Source organism: Lemur catta, chromosome 15 (genome assembly GCF_020740605.2).
Source record: "Lemur catta isolate mLemCat1 chromosome 15, mLemCat1.pri, whole genome shotgun sequence".
In the NCBI taxonomy this organism is placed as follows: Eukaryota; Metazoa; Chordata; class Mammalia; order Primates; family Lemuridae; genus Lemur; species Lemur catta.
The window spans coordinates 43,723,352-43,743,562 of NC_059142.1; the positions used below are offsets into that span (position 1 = coordinate 43,723,352).

At 37.5% G+C, this 20,211-nt stretch overlaps 1 protein-coding gene across 1 annotated transcript in view; it reads left to right on the top strand.

The window, feature by feature from the left end:
• The window catches only part of TANC2 (tetratricopeptide repeat, ankyrin repeat and coiled-coil containing 2), a 289,785-nt gene that overhangs the window by 194,240 nt on the left and 75,334 nt on the right, over positions 1-20,211 (top strand). Inside the window, exon 10 of the mRNA XM_045525947.1 lies at positions 17,749-18,030. Within this exon, the coding sequence (XP_045381903.1) occupies positions 17,749-18,030 (282 nt within the window). The remainder of the gene's footprint in view (positions 1-17,748; positions 18,031-20,211) is intronic.

Sequence of the window (20,211 nt, forward strand, 5' to 3'; positions counted from 1 at the left end):
ATCAAATAAAATCAATGCCTCACACCATTTATGAGTCCCTTACTTTTCTGAAACAAAGAATCCTTTATGAAGATGACTAAGAGGCATGTCATGAAGCTAAATGCTCTTGCATTAGCCCACTGAGTCACACATCCTTGAGGCTGCTTAGTCATCTTGATCATTGCCTGGCTGGCTCTCACATTTACAAGGGAATATTTCCATCAGTCTTTTCCATGTCATTGTTCATTATTTTATTTTTACAAGTTAAGATTAAATTTCTTCTAAAGTAAATTCAAAATCCAGAGATAAGGTTGTATGCACATAACTGCCTATACATAAATATTAGATGGGTAGGTTGGAAGCTTTAGTTGTATGAGGTTGTTCCCTTCACCCCCAGCTAGCTCTTCCACAAAGTACCTGAAAATTTGAAAATGCTATACTCAAACTGGAAGTCTTTGAATGTCTGCTAGAAATTACTCTATGCTTTTTGGAGCCGTCTGCCTATAATTTTTTAAAGCAAATCACTACTTGTTACAGTAGCTCCCGATAGGTACACAGATCTGATTTTTACACAAACCAGTCTTAACTATAAATTATATCTTAAAAGTCTGAAAACCCAAACAGTAACTAATACACAAGTTCTTCCACAAGACCTGCAAGAAAGAAATAACCTTTGAGAAAGAGAAGAGTCTGTAATCCATGTAATCTTCTCCATAGGCACATACTGACCTTGTGCACTAAATAATACATCATTTAAAGAAAGACTGTGGAATAACATGAAAGAAATTAATCATGACATCTAACTCTGCAAGATATATCACTGAAAATATTTTTAAATGCCTAACTGCTGTTAAGGAAAACAACATACCATAAAGGCATTTTTATGTTTTGATCTAAATTAGACTTAAAGAATCAGCTTCCCAATTAATCTTTTTTATTATTATTTTTCCCAAAAGTCATTAAATCTATTAAAGTAACCATAATGCTAACAAATTTACTTAGATAATACTTTGCAAAACATTTTTTTAATTCAGTAAAATGATGTAAGTTTTCCAGTCTTGTAGTATATGAAAGATTTTTTTGTGGAATATCTTCCCAAGATACTCGTAAAATTTCAGAACTGGAGAATTTCATTTGTAGAACCATAGGTATTTTAAGTGAATGAGAGTTCACTTAAAAATGTTTTATCTTAGGCCGGGTACAGTGGCTCACACCTGTAATCCTAGCACTGTGGGAGGCTGAGGCAGGAGGATAGCTGAGCTTTAGGAGTTAGAAACCAGCCTGAGCAAGAGCGAGACCCCATCTCTACTAAAAATAGAAAAATTAGCCAGATGTGGTGGCACATGCCCATGGTCCCAGCTATTCAGGAGGCTAATGCAAGAGGATCGCTTGAGCCCAGGAGTTTGAGTTTGCAGTGAGCTATGATGACACCATGGCACTCTACCCAGAGGAACAGAGCAAGACTGTGTCTCAAAAAAAAAAAAATTTATCTTAGATTTCAAGTAATTAAAATAGCCAGTTTTGATATTCCCCAAAAGAAATGTTGCAGCTCACCTTCAAGACCAGTAATCTAGAACTGTGGTCCCCAACCCCCTGGGTCACAGACCAGTACCAGTCCGTGGCCTGTTAGGAACCGGAGTGCACAGCAGAAGGTTGAGTGGCGGGCTAGCGAGGGAAGCTTCATCTGTATTTACAGCCACTCCCCATTGCTCACATCACTGCCTGAGTTCCACCTCCTGTCAAATCAGCACCGGCATCAGATTCTCATAGAAGCTCAAACCCCACTGTAAACTGCACAAGCAAGGGATTCAAGTTGCGCACTCCTTATGAGAATGTAATGCCTGATGATCTGTGGTGGAGCTGAGGCGGTTATGCTAGCACTGGGGAGTGGCTGCAGATACACATTATCATTAGCAGATGTTTGACTGCACAATAAATGTAATACGCTTGAATCATCCCAAAACATTGCCCCATCTCCCCCAGTCCGTAGAAAAATTGTCTTCCACGAAACCAGCCCCTGGTGCCAAAAAGGTTGAGGACCGCTGATCTATAACACAAAATTCAAAAAACTATGTTGACATAGTTATAAATGTTTTGTCAAATGTTTCATATTTTAAAAGCGTTGTTGTTGAACATGTTTTTATTGTGACAGTGTCTCGCTCTGTCACCTTGGCTAGAGTGCAGTGACATCATCATAGCTCACTGTAACCTCAAACTCCAGGGCTCGAGCAATCCTCCTCCCTCAGCCTCCTGAGTAGCTGGGACTGCCCACATGCACCACCATGCCCAGCTAATTTTTTTTTTTAGAGACAGTCTCACTATGTTGTCCAGGCTGGTCTTGAACTCCTGGCCTCAAACAGTCCTCCTACCTCAGCCTCCCAAAGTGCTAGGATTACAGGCATGAGCCTCCATGCCTGGCAAACATACTGTTTTTAAAAGGAAACTCATATACTGTTTCCAAGGAAAGCTCCCTCTTTTTTAACCTGTTTTTTTTCCCCTATGTCTTATGAGTAATATAAAGGTTTTAGGTTGAGTTCCAGAAAGGTTTTAGACTGAGAATCTTCAATTTTAGAGATTTCTTTTCAGAGACCCTGTTTTTGCAAAAGATTATGAGGAAGCGGGGGGAAATAAATTGGCAAGGGGGTTCTGTGAGGAAGCAAGGGAAATAACATTTGAGTCATCTTTAGTTCATGTTCAGTATAGCTCAATTCCCACTTGTTCAAAATCTGATTCACAGAAAACTTTTTTTAAGTGCTAAGAAAGAATCTTAAAGATTTCATCCAGTTCCTTTGTTTTACCTTTGATGAAACTGCCTCCAAAAGCAGTTAATTCACTTGCCCAGAGTAGCACAAAAATAAACCCTGAACTAGAATCCAGATCTTTTCTTTCTTTTACCTATCTCCACAATTCTCTGTTACACTCTCAGATTCCACAGATTTGCCAAATCTCAGGATGAAATGTACTTTTCAGTCTAGATAGCTAAAATAAAAACTGAACCCCAGATATATATTTTTTCAATTGTTGGGCAAAAAAGTAAAACGTACTCTTGTTTTAGAATTCTATTTAAGTATAGATCTAGTCTCTATATACACTGTTAAATAAATATATTATCTTATTAATTATTGAAAAAATCTGCTAATAGTGAAGGTTGATCCTTTGCCTTCTCTTTTTTAAAGAATTGCTTCTTTTAAGAGGCCTTCCCGTTATCTAAGATATGATGAATATCTTTCCATGCTTATTCACTTTTATTTATGTTTTCTTCCTTTTTTCTTTTCACTAAAAATGACTTGTTTAAATACCTTTGTCACTGCTTTGTCTGTTTCTAATTATTAGCAGAAAATCTGATAGGGTTAAAAGAATTGCTGGATAGAGTTTATTTAATACAGATGTACAAGGACATGTGGCTGTGCCGAATGCAGATTCTGGGACTTCACTAGGTGTTTTTACCTTAACTAACATGTATAGGTATTTGTACTGGTTGTACTATAAGAAATCTTTGCTGAGAATTAAAAAAATAAATTCAGCTGAAAATCTTCCTATCAGAGTTAATGAGGTAAAATCATCATCTGGCACCTTTGCCCTGACAAATAAATGAGCACTTTACAAAAGCATTTTAAAGCCATAATAAAAACAACATGCCTGAATCCCAAATTTGTTAATGGTGGAGTTGCTTGGTTGGACTAAGTCTTCCATGGGTAACAATTATAAATATGAACAAAATACAAAAAATAACTATTGAAGACACTAGAGAGGGGCAAAAAGCAGATGAAGTGGGAAGCGAGTTTACATTTGAAATACAGGGACCAAAACCAGTGTATTTTCAAATTTGTGGCTTTTTGCTTGAGAGTTCTTTCCAGTCTGTGGATAGCTTCAGGTGACAGAGTGCCACAGCTTTGCTTGCTTGGAATATCAAAGGACAGAATCCCAAGGCTGGCAAAACACTGGAAAGTTAGCAAGGAGATTCTAGAAAAAACGGAGCTGCAGAGGAGGTGGATCCCAAAATGTACATGTAAACTCTGCCCAAGATCCTTGGGCGACTACTGAACCATATATGTGTGTGAGAAATCTCTGTGAGCTTGGCAAAAAAAAGAAGCATCCAGAGCTAAGAGATTTCAGCCGCTGCTTATCCCAGAGGAGAATTTGAGTTAACTTGAACAAAAATTAGCATACTTGAGAGTAACATAACAGAATTCAGAGCCTCTATAATGTATCTAATAAACCCAGTGTAGTGGGTTGAATAATGTCCCCCAAAAATTCATGTCTACCCAGAACCTAAGAACGTGATCTTATTTGGAAACAAGCCCTTTGGAGACATAATTAAATTAAAATGAGGTCATAATGGATTAGGGTGGGCCCTAAATCCAATGACTGATATCCTTTTAAAAGGACAAAAAGCCACACAGAAATATATAAGGAAGAAGCCCATGTGAAGATGGAGGCTGATATGTTCTATCAAAAGAGAAAAAAAAAAGAAAGATGGAGGCAGAGATTGGAGTGATGCAGCCACAAGCCAACGAACACCATAGATTTCTGGGAGCCACCAGAAGCTAGGAAGAGGCAAGACTCTCTGAGCCTCAGAGGGAGAGTGGCCCTGGAAACATTTTGATTTGGGGTTTCTAGCCTCCAGAACTGTGAGAGAATAAATTTCGATTGTTTTAAGCCATGAAGCTTGTCGTAATTTGTTATGGCACCCATAAGAAACTAATATACCTAGGAATGTAAGTGAAAGGAAGAAAATAATAAAGGTAAGAGTAGAAATCAGTGGAGTAGGAGATAGACAAACATTAGCAATAATTAACAAAGCCAAAAATTAGTTATTTGAAAAGACAAAATTTGTAAACCCTAAGACTGCTTAAGAAAAATAGGAGAAAACACAAATTACTAATATCAGGAATGAAAGAGGGAATATCACTACACGTTCTACAGACATAAAAAGCATAATAAAAATATATAAAGAAATATCCCAATAACCCCAACAACTGATTTTTCTGTAGGTCAAAAATGATATGTCTAAGTATAGTTTTGAGGGCATTAATCCTGCTTGGTATTCTCCAACCTTCTGGTGATTTGATGTCTGACATTAATTTGGGGAAAATTCTCAGTCATTATTGTTCCAAATATTTTTCTGTCCTTTCCCTTCTTCTTCTCCTTCTGGTATTCCCCATTGTGCTTACTTACACTTTTTGTAATGGTTCCACAGTCTCCAGATATTTCATTCTATTTTTTTCAGTCTTTGTTCTCTTCACTTTTCAGTTTTGGAGGTTTCTATTAAGGTATCCTCAAAATCAGAGATTCTTTACTCAGTCATATCCAGTTATTAATAGTCACATCAAAGGTGTTCTTCATTTCTATTACAGTGCTTTTGAGCTCTAGCATTTCTTTTTGGTTCTTTCTTAGAATTTCCAACTCTCTGCTTACATTGCCTTTCTGTTCTTGCATACTGCCTACTTTATCCAGAGCCCTTAACATGTTAATCATAGTTGTTTTAAATTCCCAGTTTGTTAATTACAACATCTCTGCCATGTCTGATTCTGATGCTTGCTCTGTCTCTTCACATGGTGTTCTTTGCCTTTTGGTATACCTTGTAATTTTTTCTTGATAGCTGGACATGATATACTGGGTAAAAGGAAGTGCTTTAAATAGGCCTTTAGTAATGTGACAGTGAGCTGGGGGTGGAGGAAGCATTCTATAGTTCTATGAATAGTTCTCAGTTTTTTAGTGAGCTTGTGCCTCTGTACTGTAGAGTTCATAAGGGTTTCTCAGGATGCCCCCACCCCTTAGGTAGAAGAGGAGGGCTAGAGTGGGCTAGAGCTGGGTATTCCCCTTTCCCACGTGGAATGCTAGGTCTGACTGGAATTGGATATTTCCCTTCCTCTAGGGAAGGGAAATATCAGTTAGGCACTGATAGTATTCCAGCAGGTTAGGCCCTGGTTAACTAGTTTCTCCTGAGGGCAGGCCTTGTTAAGAACAGTGTGCTTTGGCATATTTCAAGATGCTTACTTTTCCCATTCCCCTACCAGAAGCCTGAGGAGATTTTTTCTTTGATGTTTATTGTGAGGACCTAGTTGGGCTCCTGGAGGTAAATCGCACAAAACTGTAGGGGCCCCCATCCCTGGGTCCCCCTGGAGTTGTTAACTCTCAGACTTGTGCATGAGGAGCCTCCAGCAATTCATCAACTGCAATTCAGGTTTTCCTGCCCTAGCACTGGTTCCTGCTGTATCGTTCACTCATAGTAAGTCTCTGCTCCAGTTAACCGTGACTCCCTGTATTCACCTCTCTGTCTCTTCAGTCTTGGGACAGTGGTTTGCCTTGTGTCCTTACCTCTTACAGATCCTGGAAGAGTTGTTGATTTTTCAGTCTGTTCAGCTTTTTACTTGTTAGTATGAAGGGATGACTTCCAAGCTCTTTATATGTAGAACTAGAAACTGGAAGTCTCCCTCCTTACATTGTGGCCTGGAAATTCTCTCAAAGCAGTAAGCAGGCAGTCATAGGGTTTGCCTAATTTGTTTTCCATCTCTCAGGAATTGCTATTTTTCTTGGCCTTATGTCTAGTGTCTTAAAACCCAGTGTTTTATATATTTTGTCTGGGGGTTTATTTGTTTATTATTTTAGGTGGAAGGGTTAATCTAGTCCTGGTTACTCCATCTTGACCAGAGTGGAAATTCTTGTCAAATTTTTAGAAAGAGTATTATAGATGAAGTGGAGCAGAGGGTAAACCCATGTCTCATTAGAAACTAACTGCCTTGGTTATTAAAATTGGGTTCTCCATAAGCTAAAATGCAGATTGTACCTATAATAGCGAAGAATTAAATAGAGACATTGTTTGCTTAACAATAAACCACCCATGTAACATTAGCAAGACATTAGTTACTAAATGGATGAATGTAGATCCAGCCTTCTCAATTACTTTTCTAGATGAAAGACAATAGTCAAAAAAATTCATACCATCCTCTCTGAATACTAATTCTGAGGCACATTTTCCCCCTTCCCTCAGTTTCCTGTAGGAAATGCTATTCGCCAATTATTAGCATCTTGGCTAGCATCGAGGCCTTGCCTTGTGATATTCAGAGAGCTTGGAAAATTACAGTTTTTCTTCCCTGTTTTGTTATTTAATGGCCGCCTTGTTTATGACACTGGCGTTTAAACAGGAACGTATTCCTGAAAGGTAGCAAACAAATGATTTTTTTCCTTTTATTATTATAGTACAGAGCAGGGATTTTTAAAGTCCTGGGTTTATATCCTGTAACTGTCTTCCTGTAGCCTTCCTGTTCTACCAAAACCAAAAATTCATGTTAATTTTTCTATGCATAAATTCATTTATTAAACATTATTGAATATACATACCTTATGACAAGAACTGTAATGACAGATTACTAGGTTGGGTGAGTGTGGTAGGGTGAGTTGATGAGATACGAGAGTAGAAGTGTAGGAGTTGACATCGTCATACATATATTTGGCAGCTGTATACAGAAGGGACATGAGAGATGAAATGTTATTCATTAAAAGTCTGTTTAAATACATGGTAAAAGCAACAGATGTTGAGAACCCAAATTATATGAATATCATTCATTGAGAGTTTACTACGTTCTGAGCTAAGGTATAACAACATACTCATTTAACCTTATCAGGTAGATACTCTTATTATCCTCATTTTACAGATGACAAAAATGAAGTTTAGAGTGATCCAGCAACTCCTCCAGGGTTACAGCACTATAAGTAGCAATGGAGAGGGAAGAGAGAAAAGGGATTGTATCTGAGAGATATTCCTCAAAAATAATTGATGGGACCTGTGATAAATTAGTGGTAATGACTAAGGAAGAATAAATTCTAGGTAAATCCCAAGTTTCTATCTTGGAAGACCAGAAAGTTGGTGATATTTCATTAACTATGAAAACAAATGGAAGAAAACGAATAGATTAAGGTGAGATAACTTTAGTTTTAAACATTTTGTGTTTGATAGTTCTATTGGCTATCCAAGTAGATAACTTTTATAAGTTGTTGGAAATGCTGTGCAGGAGTTTAGCAATGAGATCAGGAATAGGCCCTGACAGTACTCCATCGCTGGCACCCTCGCCACATACATAGTTGTGAAATCTCAATCTGTTCCTAGATTGAGATTAAGAAGAAAAAACAATAGAATGTAGAATTTAGGATTGGCAGTATTTTAGGGATGGGCGGAAAAGAAGAATCATTAAAGATATCTCAGGAAGAGAGAACAAGAAAAGTGCTAGAAGAAAGTGTTGTCATGTTAAGCCCAGTAAGGGAAAGTATTTCAGAAAGTGGGGATTGGTTAATAGTGTGAAATACAAAAGAGTGATTAGGAAGCATAAAGACCGAAAATAAATAGTTTGATTTAACAGTTACAAAGTCTTTGGTGACTTTAACCAAAACAATTTTAGCAGAGTAATATGGGTAGAAGCCATGCTTTGAATTACTGCTGGGAAAGTAAAGATTGTAAGCATGGCTGTTTCAAAAAGTTGGGCAGTAAAAGGAAGAATGGAGATAAGGCATAAGCCTCAAAGGGAAGAGAGTTCAAAAAGAGTTAATATGTTTTCAGTAACCTTTTTGTTTAGTTCCGTTTTAAATAAGTGTGTGTGAGAGGGGAGTGATTATGATTACCCTGGGTGTCTCTTTTGGCTTAATGATATAGATACTGATAGCAGTTAACTGCCAGACACTATCCTAAGCTTTAAAGATAAGGAAACTGAGATATCAGTAACATAAGTAACTAACTAGCCCAAAGTCGCACAGCTAATAAATGACAGAGACAGGATACGAACTGAGGCAGCCTGGCACTGAGTCCATAGTTTTGCCCACTCTGCTAATATGTTGCTCTGCTCACCCCAGAAGTGATTCTGCTTTATTTATTTTTCTTTTATTTTTTTTTAAACAGAATTTGTCTAGACTGAACATTTTTCAGACTATTATCTTCAGACTATTTTTTAGGACCTGATTCAAATTGTTTTGCGTTCTTCAAAAGCTCATTTCCAGGGATAGGAATAGCTGCCTACTCTAGTCCTATTCCTAAGCACCAGGAATAAACAACAGACGTGACTCTTGTAGATGGAAGAATGAGCCCTTCTAGAAACTCAGTAAACAAAGGAGCCCCCTACCTTGGTTTGAATCATTCTAAGAAAAAATAAGTGTGTTTTTTGCCTTGTGTTTGGTGCTAATGTGATACCAGGTTTTATCTGAAGCACATGTGTTTTCCCTATGTTTTGTGTAGAGAATAGTATGTATGACATAAACCCTAAGAATGAGCGTGAAATTATCTTTTGCTCTGAGGAACAGAGGTGCTTCCAGGCTAGACTGTATAGTCATTATGGAAGAATGTAAGGAAATAGGGCTCTGCTTTTGTTTGTACCAGGCCTTGGCTGTGTTACACTCACCCCTTCTGCCAGTACTGTGACTAACTTCTTTTTAAATGATTCATGGCTGTTTTCCACAAATAAATATGCTTTTGTCAAAATCTAGTTAGAGTCTCCACTTTTGTCCCTACTTCCCCTTCTCCTCTTCCCCCATGCTATAGCATTTAGGCAAACAGATCTGTTAGCCTTAATGCATTTTTATTTGAAGACTTACTCTTTGCCTTCCTTAAAGAAAGGTAAATTTTCTCTATAAGCTTAGATATATAATTATAATTATTGATGCTATCACAGAGACTATTTCCTAGAAAGAATTCATTTGTCTACCACAAGCCTAATATACACTGAAGAGATACACACACTGATTGGAGTCTGGAGTGGTTCTTAAATCCCTTAAAGAAACTGCTTTCCAAAGTTTGTCTTATTTGTGTGCCCTATTAGAATGCTTTTCCTTTTTGTGTTTTTCCACCCAACATTTTATTAGGAAAATTTTCATATATACAAAAAAGTTGAAAGAATTTTACAGCAAACCCTCATAGACCCACCACCTTGATTTTATCATTATTTTAACATCTCATTTTATCACATATCTATTTATCTACCTATCTCTTTATCTACCCATCATTTTTTAGTCCTTTCAAAGTATATTGTACATATCAATATACTTAACTGGAATGTTTTGAGAAGGGTGGGATGGTCGTCCTGCCTTGTTGCTGCCCTGAGACTACCACCAAGAAAGTCACATTCTCTTACTAAATGGTATGGACTAGGTCATCTTTTTCCATTAGCTCAGCTATAGTTGCAGTGGTGACTTCTCACTGGATTATTTTAGTGGTTTCTGCCTTAGAAAATCTCCTGGAAACCAGCTTATATTAAAAATAAAGAAACATTTAGGAATGTGAACCCCACAGAGAATAATCATTACTTCCATTTCCCACAATGCAGGCCAATGGTGCTTTCTTGTTCACATACCCTAAATTTACAATTGGTTCCGTAGAAAGTATGGCTTGCTTTTATCATACTGATCTGACAAAAGCCCTAGGTTCTGAGGTACAGAAACTATTTCTGGGCTGTTCTTGGTGTCTGCATTTGTTTTACCATATGGTACTGGGCTAATTTTGTCTGTGTTCTTCTCTTGAGGCTTTTGTGAGTTAATTACATTTTTAGAAAAATTTTAAAATAACTTTTTAAAATGTCAAACCTTTCTCAGTAGAATAAAATATGATGAGGCATTATGTCAGCCTAAGAACAAGTTATCTTAATAGAATTTTTCTCAAAAACTGAAGCTTGTAAGTTAAGTCTGTACTTGTTCCACATTATAAATTGGTATCAGTCATATTTGTGAAAGCCTCCTTTGAAACAAAGTGTAAAATAATCTTGGACCTGAAGAGATAGGTCTGTTTAGAAAGCACCTAAGTAGCAGTAGCTCTTTGCTCTGGAAAGGTCATCTCTGGCCAAGCATGCAGTTCCTACAGGGAAGTACAAGGAGAGGTGAGGGGGAAAAATGCTGGTTTAGCCCATCATATGAGCCTAATTAATTCTGGTTATCAGTGGGATAACCCAAGTCACATTCAGATTTAATAATCATATTCCATAGAGCAGATGTAACATAATATTAATATAATAGAAAAGGCTTGGTTTTTAGAGTTAAAACTTGGTTTTGATTCTAGCTCTGAAATTATTTATGTGATTTTAGGTCTCTCTAGGCCTAATTAGACTTATCTATAAAAATACTATAAGAATTTTGTGAGGGGTCATGGTTCCTCCTCTGGTCAAGAGAGCGCACATCTAAGGCAGAGTTTACTTTTCCTTCTTTTTTACCTCCCCAAAGTATGGGGATCTGGCTCATGCCAGCTGACATTTCTATTTCCTCCTTCCTCTCTGAGAGTCCTGAGACTGCTCAGCCAGAGCTCAGCACATCTGAGCGTCTGCTCCTCTATCAAGGGCTCTCAAGTGCCCAAGAACCCACTGAGTGGTTAGCCACCACCTACTATCAAGTGATATCACAGAAAAACAGAGTAAGGAACTCCAAGAATTGATCGCTCCACTAAAAAAACCATTAAGCTAGCAAAAACTAACAGAATCAACTTTTTCAGAATTCTGGAATCTAATGAATACTTAAAGCAACCAGAGGAATGCTTAATGAAGAAAGAGGCTACTAAATTTCAGCTTTTAATGAAATCTCTGTAGATCACTGGCCGGCCACCAAAAGAATAGAGACTTCAGTGACCACACACAACAAAGAATAGAGTCATTGCAAAAATAGTTTGGAAAAGTCATTAACTAAAGGAGCAACCACAGGGGCAAAGTAAGCAACAGCAAACTCTGGGAAAGAGGCAGAATCTGATATCCAGAGTTACCACATGGTAATATTCAAAATGCTCAGTTTTCAACAAAAAATTACAAGGCATACAAAGAAACAGGAAGGAATGGTCTATTCACCGGAAAAAAATAAATTGACAAATGATCCTGGAAGAAGATGAAACATTGGACTTAACCAGACAACGACTTTAAATCACCTGTGTTAAGTATGCTCAAAGAGCTAAAGGAAACCATGGACAAGAGGATACTAGGAAAACAATGTAGGAACAAGTAGAGCATATCAGCAAAGACATAGAAATTACAAAAAGGAAACAAATAGAAATTCAGGAGCTGAAAAGTTCAATAGCTAAAATGAAAAATTCACCAGAGGAGTTCAACAACAGATTTGAGTAGGAAAAAGAAATAGTGAACTTGAAGACAGACAATTGAAACATCAAATCTGGGGAAAGAAAAAAGGATATAGGAAAATGAACAGAACCTAAAAGATCTGTGCAACATTGTCAAGTTTACAAAACATGCATATGGAAGTCCCAGAAGGAGAAAATGAAAGAGTCAGAAAGGATCTACACACACACACACAAAAAAAAACCCGCTAGAGCTAATAAAATGAATTCAGCGAAGTTGCAGGGTATAATATCAGTCTACAAAAAGTAGTTACGTTTCTGTACACTATCTGTATTAAGGCTTAATGTTGTTAAGATGTCAGTATACCCAAAGCAATCTATAAATTCAGTGCAGTGCCTATCAAAATCCAAACAGCCTTTTTGGCAGAAGTGGAAAAGCCAAGTTTCAAATTCATATAGAATCACAAAGGACCCTGAATAACCAAAACAATCTTGAAAAAGAAGAACAAAGTTGGAAGACTTACTTCCATATTTCAAAACTTATCATAAAGCTACAGTAATGAAAACACTGTGGTACTGGAATAGGAGTGCATGTATAGACCAATATAATATACAGTTGAAAGTCCAGAAATAAATCCACACATCTATAGCCACTTGCTTTTCAACAAGGATGCCAAGTCCATTCAAGAGGGAAAGAATCGTCTCTTCAACAAATGGTGCTAAGACAACTGGATATCTATTTGCAAAAGAATGAAATTGGACCCTGCCTCACATGATATACAAAAATTAACTCAAAAAGAATCAACAACCTAACCTACATATAAGAACTACATCTATAAGTCTCTTAGGAAAAAAGCATAATGGTTAAATCCTTATAACTTTAGATTGGGCAATAGATTCTTAGCTGTACACCAAAAGCATGACCAAAAACAGCAAAAACAAACAAAAAAAAGATAAAGTGAATTTCATCAAAATTTAAAAATTTTGGCTGGCGCAGTTGCTCACACTTGTAATCTCAGTACTTGGAGAGGCCAAGGTAGAAGGATCACTAGCCTGGGCAACATAGCAAGACCCCTTCTCTACCAAAAATTTAAAAAATTAGCTGAGCATGGTGATGTACACCTGTAGGCCCATCAGCTTGGCAGACTGAAGCAGGAGGATCACTTGAGCCCAGCAGTTGGAGGTTACAGTGAGCTATGCTCACACCACTGCACTTGTGACAGAACAAGACTCTGTCTTGGCCTGGCACAGTGACTTGCACCTGTAATCCCAGCACTTTAGGAAGCCAAGGATGGAGAATCACTTGAGGCCAGGAGTTTGAGACCAGCCTGAGCAAGAGTGAGACCCCATCTCTACAAAAGATAGAAAAATTAGCTGGGCATGGTTAGTGCATCTATAGCCCCAACTACTCGGGAGGCTGAGGCAGAAGGATCTCTTGAGCCCAGGAGTTTGAGGTTGCAGTGAGATATGATGCACTCTGGCCAGAACTCAGTCTCAAAAAAACAAAACCACACAAAACAAAAAAATTTTTTTGTGCATCAAAGGACACTATCAAGAAAGTAAAGAGACAACCTACAAAATGGGAGAAAATATTTGCAAATCACACTGATAAAGGTCTAGTATCCAGAATATACAATGAACTCCTACAATCAACAACAAAAAGACAACCCAATTTAAAAATGAGTAAAAGACTTGCAAAGGCATTTCTCCAAAGAAGATATACAAATGGACAAGTAGCTCATAGAAAGATATTCGGTATCATCAGTTCTTATACACAGTGAAATAGCATTTTATAGCCACTGTTATGGCTATAATAAAAACAAAAAAACTAACAAGTGTTGGCAAGAATGTAGAGAGATAGGAACTCTTGTACCTTGCTGGTGGGAATATAAAATAGTGCAGTCACTCCTCAAAAAGTTAAACATGGAATGCAGTAATTTTACTGCTAAGTATCTACCCAAAAGAATTGAAAACATGCGGGGCATGGTGGCTCATGCCTATAATCCCAATGCTTTGAGAGGCCAAGGAGGGAGGATCACTTGAGGCAAGGAGTATAAGACTAGCCTGGGCAACATAGTGAGACCAGCAAAATCCTAAATAGGCAATTCACAAAAGATTGCAATAGCCAACAAACATGTAAAGAAAAATTATCTTCCATAATCACAAAAATACATATTAAAAACAAGATGCCGTTCTCACTAGATTAACAAAAATTAAGAATAATAATACTGCCCAGTGATGGTGAGATTGCAAGGAGTGTGGTCATTCTCACATAACCAATATAACCTTTCTGGAGAGCGATTTTGCAAAATGTGTCAAAAGCACAACCCATCAACTCAGAAATTTTACTTCTAGCATTTTGTTTAAAGAAAATAAGGCATGTGTGGCAAGGTGAATATACAATGGAGTTTATTGTACCACTGCTTATAATGCTGCTTCTCATGGGAGGAACCAGAGCCTAGTGAATAAGATTCAGACTAGGGAGAGACCTTAGGCAAATAATGTAATCTCTTTGTGCCTTAGTTTTTTCATCTATAAAATGGAAATAGCAATATTATCCACTTCATAGGACTGTTGTGCAGGTTGACATGCTTATAAACAGTTCCTAGCACATAGGAAAGGCTATTGCATTGTTAACTGTTTCCACTGTGATAACAGTGGAAAACCAAAATAATCTAAATATCCAATAACGAAATATTAGCTACATAAATTATGATTTAGCCATATAATGGTATATTCTACACATTAAAAATGATAATATAGGTTTATGTTTTGTGATGTAGAAAAATGTTCTCATTATATTGCTAAGTGAAAATAGCAGATTATGAAACAGTATGTATTGTATGATCCTATCTTTTGTTTTTAAAATAGGTGTATATGGTACAGACCAAACTCAGAATATGTGTTAATAATGTTTCTCTCTGGCTAATGGGAGTGCAGTTATTATTTTGTTTATCTAATATTCCTAAGTTTTCTACAGTGAATATATATTACTTGTATGAAAAAATAGTAAAAGTAAAATAGAGAAAATAGTTTGGCAGTTTCTCAAAAAGTTAAACATAAGAGTTTCCATATGAACCAGAAATTCCACTCCTAGATACATAGTCAAGAGAATTGAAAACGTATGTTCACAGAAAAACTTGTACATGAATGTTTGTAGCACCATTATTCATAATAGCCAAAAAGTAGAAACAACCCAAATGTTTATCAGCTGATAAATAGATAACCAAACGTGGTATATATTCATACAGTGGAATATTACTGAGTAATAAAAAGAATGAAGTCCTAGTACATTCTGCAACATGGATGAACCTGAAAAACATTATACTAAGTGAAAGAGACCAAACACAAAAGGCCACATACCATATAATTCCATTTACATGAAATGTCTAAAATAGACAAGTCTGTAGAGACAGAAAGTAGATTTCTGGTTTCTTCCTCCTCTGAGAGGAGGAAGGAATAAGGAGCGACAGCTCACAGGTATGGGGTTGCTTTGAGGGATAATGAAAATGTTCAGGGATTAGATAAGGGTGATGGTTGCACAATTTTGTGAATATGCTAAAACTGCTGAATTGTGTACTTTAAAATAGTGAACTTTATGGTATGTGAATTATATCTCGATAAAATAATATTTAAGAAAAGTAGAATAGAATCTATTAGCTATAAGACACTAGAATTAAAAAGAATATTCATAAGAAAATTAAAGTCTGACTTTTTACTGAATTTTTTTTTTTTTTTTTTTTTTTTTTTTTTTTTTTTTTTTTTTTGAGACAGAGTCTCACTTTGTTACCCGGGCTAGAGTGAGTGCCGTGGCATCAGCCTAGCTCACAGCAACCTCAAACTCCTGGGCTTAAGCGATCCTACTGCCTCAGCCTCCCGAGTAGCTGGGACTACAGGCATGAGCCACCATGCCCGGCTAATTTTTTTGTATATATATTTTTAGTTGGCCAGATAATTTCTTTCTATTTTTAGTAGAGACGGGGTCTCACTCTTGCTCAGGCTGGTCTCGAACTCCTGACCTCGAGCGATCCACCCGCCTCGGCCTCCCAGAGCTAGGATTACAGGCGTGAGCCACCGCACCCGGCCTACTGAATTCTTTAATTTATGGGTTTTGAGAGTAGACTTTGCTAAAGGGATGTGAAATCAGGAAATTGTAAGTGACCATGTAGCTATATTTGCACAGCCTCCCCCCTCCTTTTTTAATGACAAATGTGGACATTTTAAAACTGATATAGGAAACTTTGCTTCTGTTGTCAGATTTTGGTTTTATATTTTTAATTAATTGTACTACTTTTAGAATTTTTATCCTTTTTAAAATTCTCAGTTGTAATTCTAATGGCTTTCTGGCAGTTTTAAATGAGAGTGTATACATGTATGCATGCATGTGTGGGTATGTGTGTTTTCTCAAGGAAGTGTCCATCGCTAGATCCCATTTTACGATGTGTAAGCACTTTAAGTATGTTCTAGAGTAATGTAAGCAGCATAAATGATCTCATTTTCCCCCTTTATGATTTCCCTTTCCCTTGTCCCATCCTCTTCCCACTCCTGGCCTTTTTTGTGCCCCAAAATATAAATGGGGTTAGAGCATAATATCTTTTTTTAATTAATTCTTTTTGTAAACATTTATTGCACCTACTATATGTCAAGGCACTATGCTAAGATTAAAGATACAGAAATTAAATACCTGGTTCCAGACAGATAAAATAATACATCTTAGAGCTATTCTGGGAACAGTTAAGAGGGCACTTAACCTAGATAAGGATGGCAGGACTTCCTTTTACTGTCAGTATACTTAGAAGGTTGATCTTCTTTGAAACCAAGTCACATCAGTTCTGCATTTTTAAAGAACTGTTGAAAGTATAGCTCAGGCTTGGCCTTTAGCACATCCCATAATTATATAAGCACAGGAAAAAAAAAATCTTGAGAAAATCAATAAGGATCTATTCCCAAGACATGTATATAAGCCAAAACTCATTTTTTTAATTGGCATGAATACAAGCAGTACAGGTACAAAGGTGTTGAAGGAAAGCTTGGTTTCTGCTTCCTTGACTGCTTAACATATTTAAAATCAAACCATCAGAGCTTTTAAGGGCTTTGCTTCCCCTAATAATACACCTGCTAGATTTTTTTAAATACTATTATGAATGTAAAGGAATCCTATACCCATTGGTGTTTTTAAAGAAACAAGCCTCCTTACTTTGTGTTGCTTTCTTCAGGACTGTACTGGTATAGCTGTATTGATTATTAAATATTGAAATATATCCTTACTGCTTTGTAAAGGGCTGCTGTTGAAAGCTATACCCCTCCACAGCCTGGCCTCTCCCCCAGGAACTCCACCCCTGCAGCTGCCCACAGCACAACCATTAAAAGCTTATCCCCAGGCATAGCAGAAGACTTTTAGGTTAATCATTTGTTATTCACTACTCTTGCGTCCATACTGATGGCTGGTGCTTGGGCTATCATTATTGTTAAATAAGTTTGAATATTACCCAGACTTTCTGACTGTTAGTGTAAATAAATCATTACCGGTTATCAATGTTTATGTTCTGCCATCTAGAGTGTCAGATAGCTCTAGCTCACCTGTGTTGCTTATCTGTATAGGATCAACATTCAGAGTTTTATCATTTCCTGAATAAGCCCAGAGTACCATCTCCTAAGCCACACTGCATTTTTTCTCTATTTCTTTCCATGTTTGACAGTTTGACCTAAGTTTTATATTCTCTTATTGTTCTTTTCAGTTCGTTTTGCACCTTATAGGCCTCCAGATATCTCCCTGAAGCCTCTGCTCTTTGAAGTGCCCAGCATCACAACAGAGTCCGTGTTTGTTGGCCGGGATTGGGTTTTCCATGAAATAGATGCTCAACTTCAAAGTTCTAATGCCAGCGTGAACCAAGGAGTAGTGATTGTGGGAAACATTGGGTTCGGCAAAACTGCCATCATCTCCCGACTGGTGGCCCTCAGCTGTCATGGTACAAGGATGAGACAGATCGCCTCAGATAGCCCACATGCCTCGCCCAAACGTATGTATTCCCCTTTAAAGAACTCTCTGCTTTATTGGCTCTGAAATTTTTTCTGACATATTCATATTAGGTCACATATCCTGTTATTTTCTAATCTGCAAAACCCGACCTGCACGTGAGGACTATTAATTCAGAGTTGAGAAAAAGAATGTATATTTTGTTTACATCTAACCCACATATCCAGCAGGGACCTACGCATGATTGAAAAAACCTTTCTTGTCAAATAAAGTCAAATAAATTTTTGACTCCTCCCTGTTGCTGTGTGGCTGCTGGTCTATCCTTTGTTTAATGACTACAGCAATTGCCCATAGAGCCATTTGCATCCATCACTGTTGAATTTTGCTCAGCCCATGCCTGATTCTTCTTGTTACTTGCCAACACAGTCTGTTTGTGTCCTTCATTTCTTTGTTGTTGACGTCAGTGTTGCCCTGCTTGGACTTGAACTCCATTGTGTCCTTGAAAGATTTCTCCTGGCCGGGCGCGGTGGCTCACGCCTGTAATCCTAGCACTCTGGGAGGCCGAGGCGGGTGGATCGCTTGAGGTCAGGAGTTCGAGACCAGCCTGAGCAAGAGCGAGACCCCGTCTTTACTAAAAATAGAAAGAAATTATCTGGCCAACTAAAATATATATAGAAAAAATGAGCCGGGCATGGTGGCGCATGCCTGTAGTCCCAGCTACTCAGGAGGCTGAGGCAGTAGGATCGCTTAAGCCCAGGAGTTTGAGGTTGCTGTGAGCTAGGCTGACGCCATGGCACTCACTCTAGCCCGGGCAACACAGTGAGACTCTGTCTCAAAAAAAAAAAAAGAAAGATTTCTCCTGATTCTTTATGAAAAAATGCTGAGCTCTCATATGTATTCAGGCTTCTTTCATCACAAGCAGGGTGCTGCTTAATGATCACCACCAGGATCTTATTATTTTTAAAACTCATATGGTGCTGTGTGCCAGACGCTCTCTATGCTCTTTACAAATATTAATCATCCAGTCCTCTTATCAGCTCAGTGAAATTGTCTTCATTTCACAGGTAAGTAATCTGAGGCTCAGAGAGGTTAAATAGGTTCTCCCAGGTTTGACCGCCAGTAAATGTTAAAACTGAGCTGTCTGGCTTCAGAGGCCATTCTCTTATTCATTTTGCTGTGCTGCCTCTCCTTATTGGTGAAACTCACTCAAGTAAAGAAAATAAATGGAAATGGATACATGTTCTTCCTCAACATATTATATGTATAGAACCAGTCTAGCTGGTTTCTGTTAGTTATAAGAGAACAAAAAAGAGAAACTATTGCTCTGCTAGTCAAAATCAACTATCCCACCACAAACTTTCAAACAGTAGCCACCAGAAATGGTTTATTTGAGATCAAGGTCTAGCACAGTGCTATAAACTTAACAGGAACTCACTGAATAGCCTCCAAATATCTTGGCTTCTTATTGAAACTGGTTAGCAGCCCTATATCATTAAGGAGGCAGATTGCCTCTGGTAACCCTATGGATATTTAACATGTGGAGAAAAACTAGTGTCTAGGAAGAAAATTGGTTGAATCAAAATACTCTCTTTACTGGGATATGGTAAGAATTGGTAGAGGTATAGGAGAATTATTTGCTTAAGAGGAATACCATGCTTAGTTCTTAAACGAAGCTCTTAGGAGGTTGATTGGCATAGTATTGTGGAAATCAAGAGCCCAAGGATTGTGCCCCAACACTCAAATTGACTATACTTTGTGAACTTGAGAATTCTATTTAATTCTTTACACCTCATTTTTCTCATCTCTAAAATGAAGTAATATGATATTTAACTAGTTGATCTTTAAGAATTATTTGTGTACTAAAATTTTGATTGTAAGAACACATCTTCATGGTTGAAAGTAACTTTCCACACCTATTCCAGTATTTTCCTTTGAGTACCTATCACACCAAACTACTTCTTATCTGAGTAGTCCAAAAGGCTAGCTATTTGAGTGTGTCAGCAAGAAAACCAGATAGCTAATAGTCCCTTCTGACTCCTCTGTGTATCACTGTTGCAGATAACAGAGTGGTAGAATCATGCATGACAGAAGATAAATCCCAAGGGCAAGAAGAGCTGCTTTCTCAGAAAGCAAAGGTATCTGGTCATCTCCCCATAAGCCTGGGAGAGCAAGAATTAATAGAAAACAGCCCATGTGCTCCCCAAAACAGAGATTCTTTAAAGGT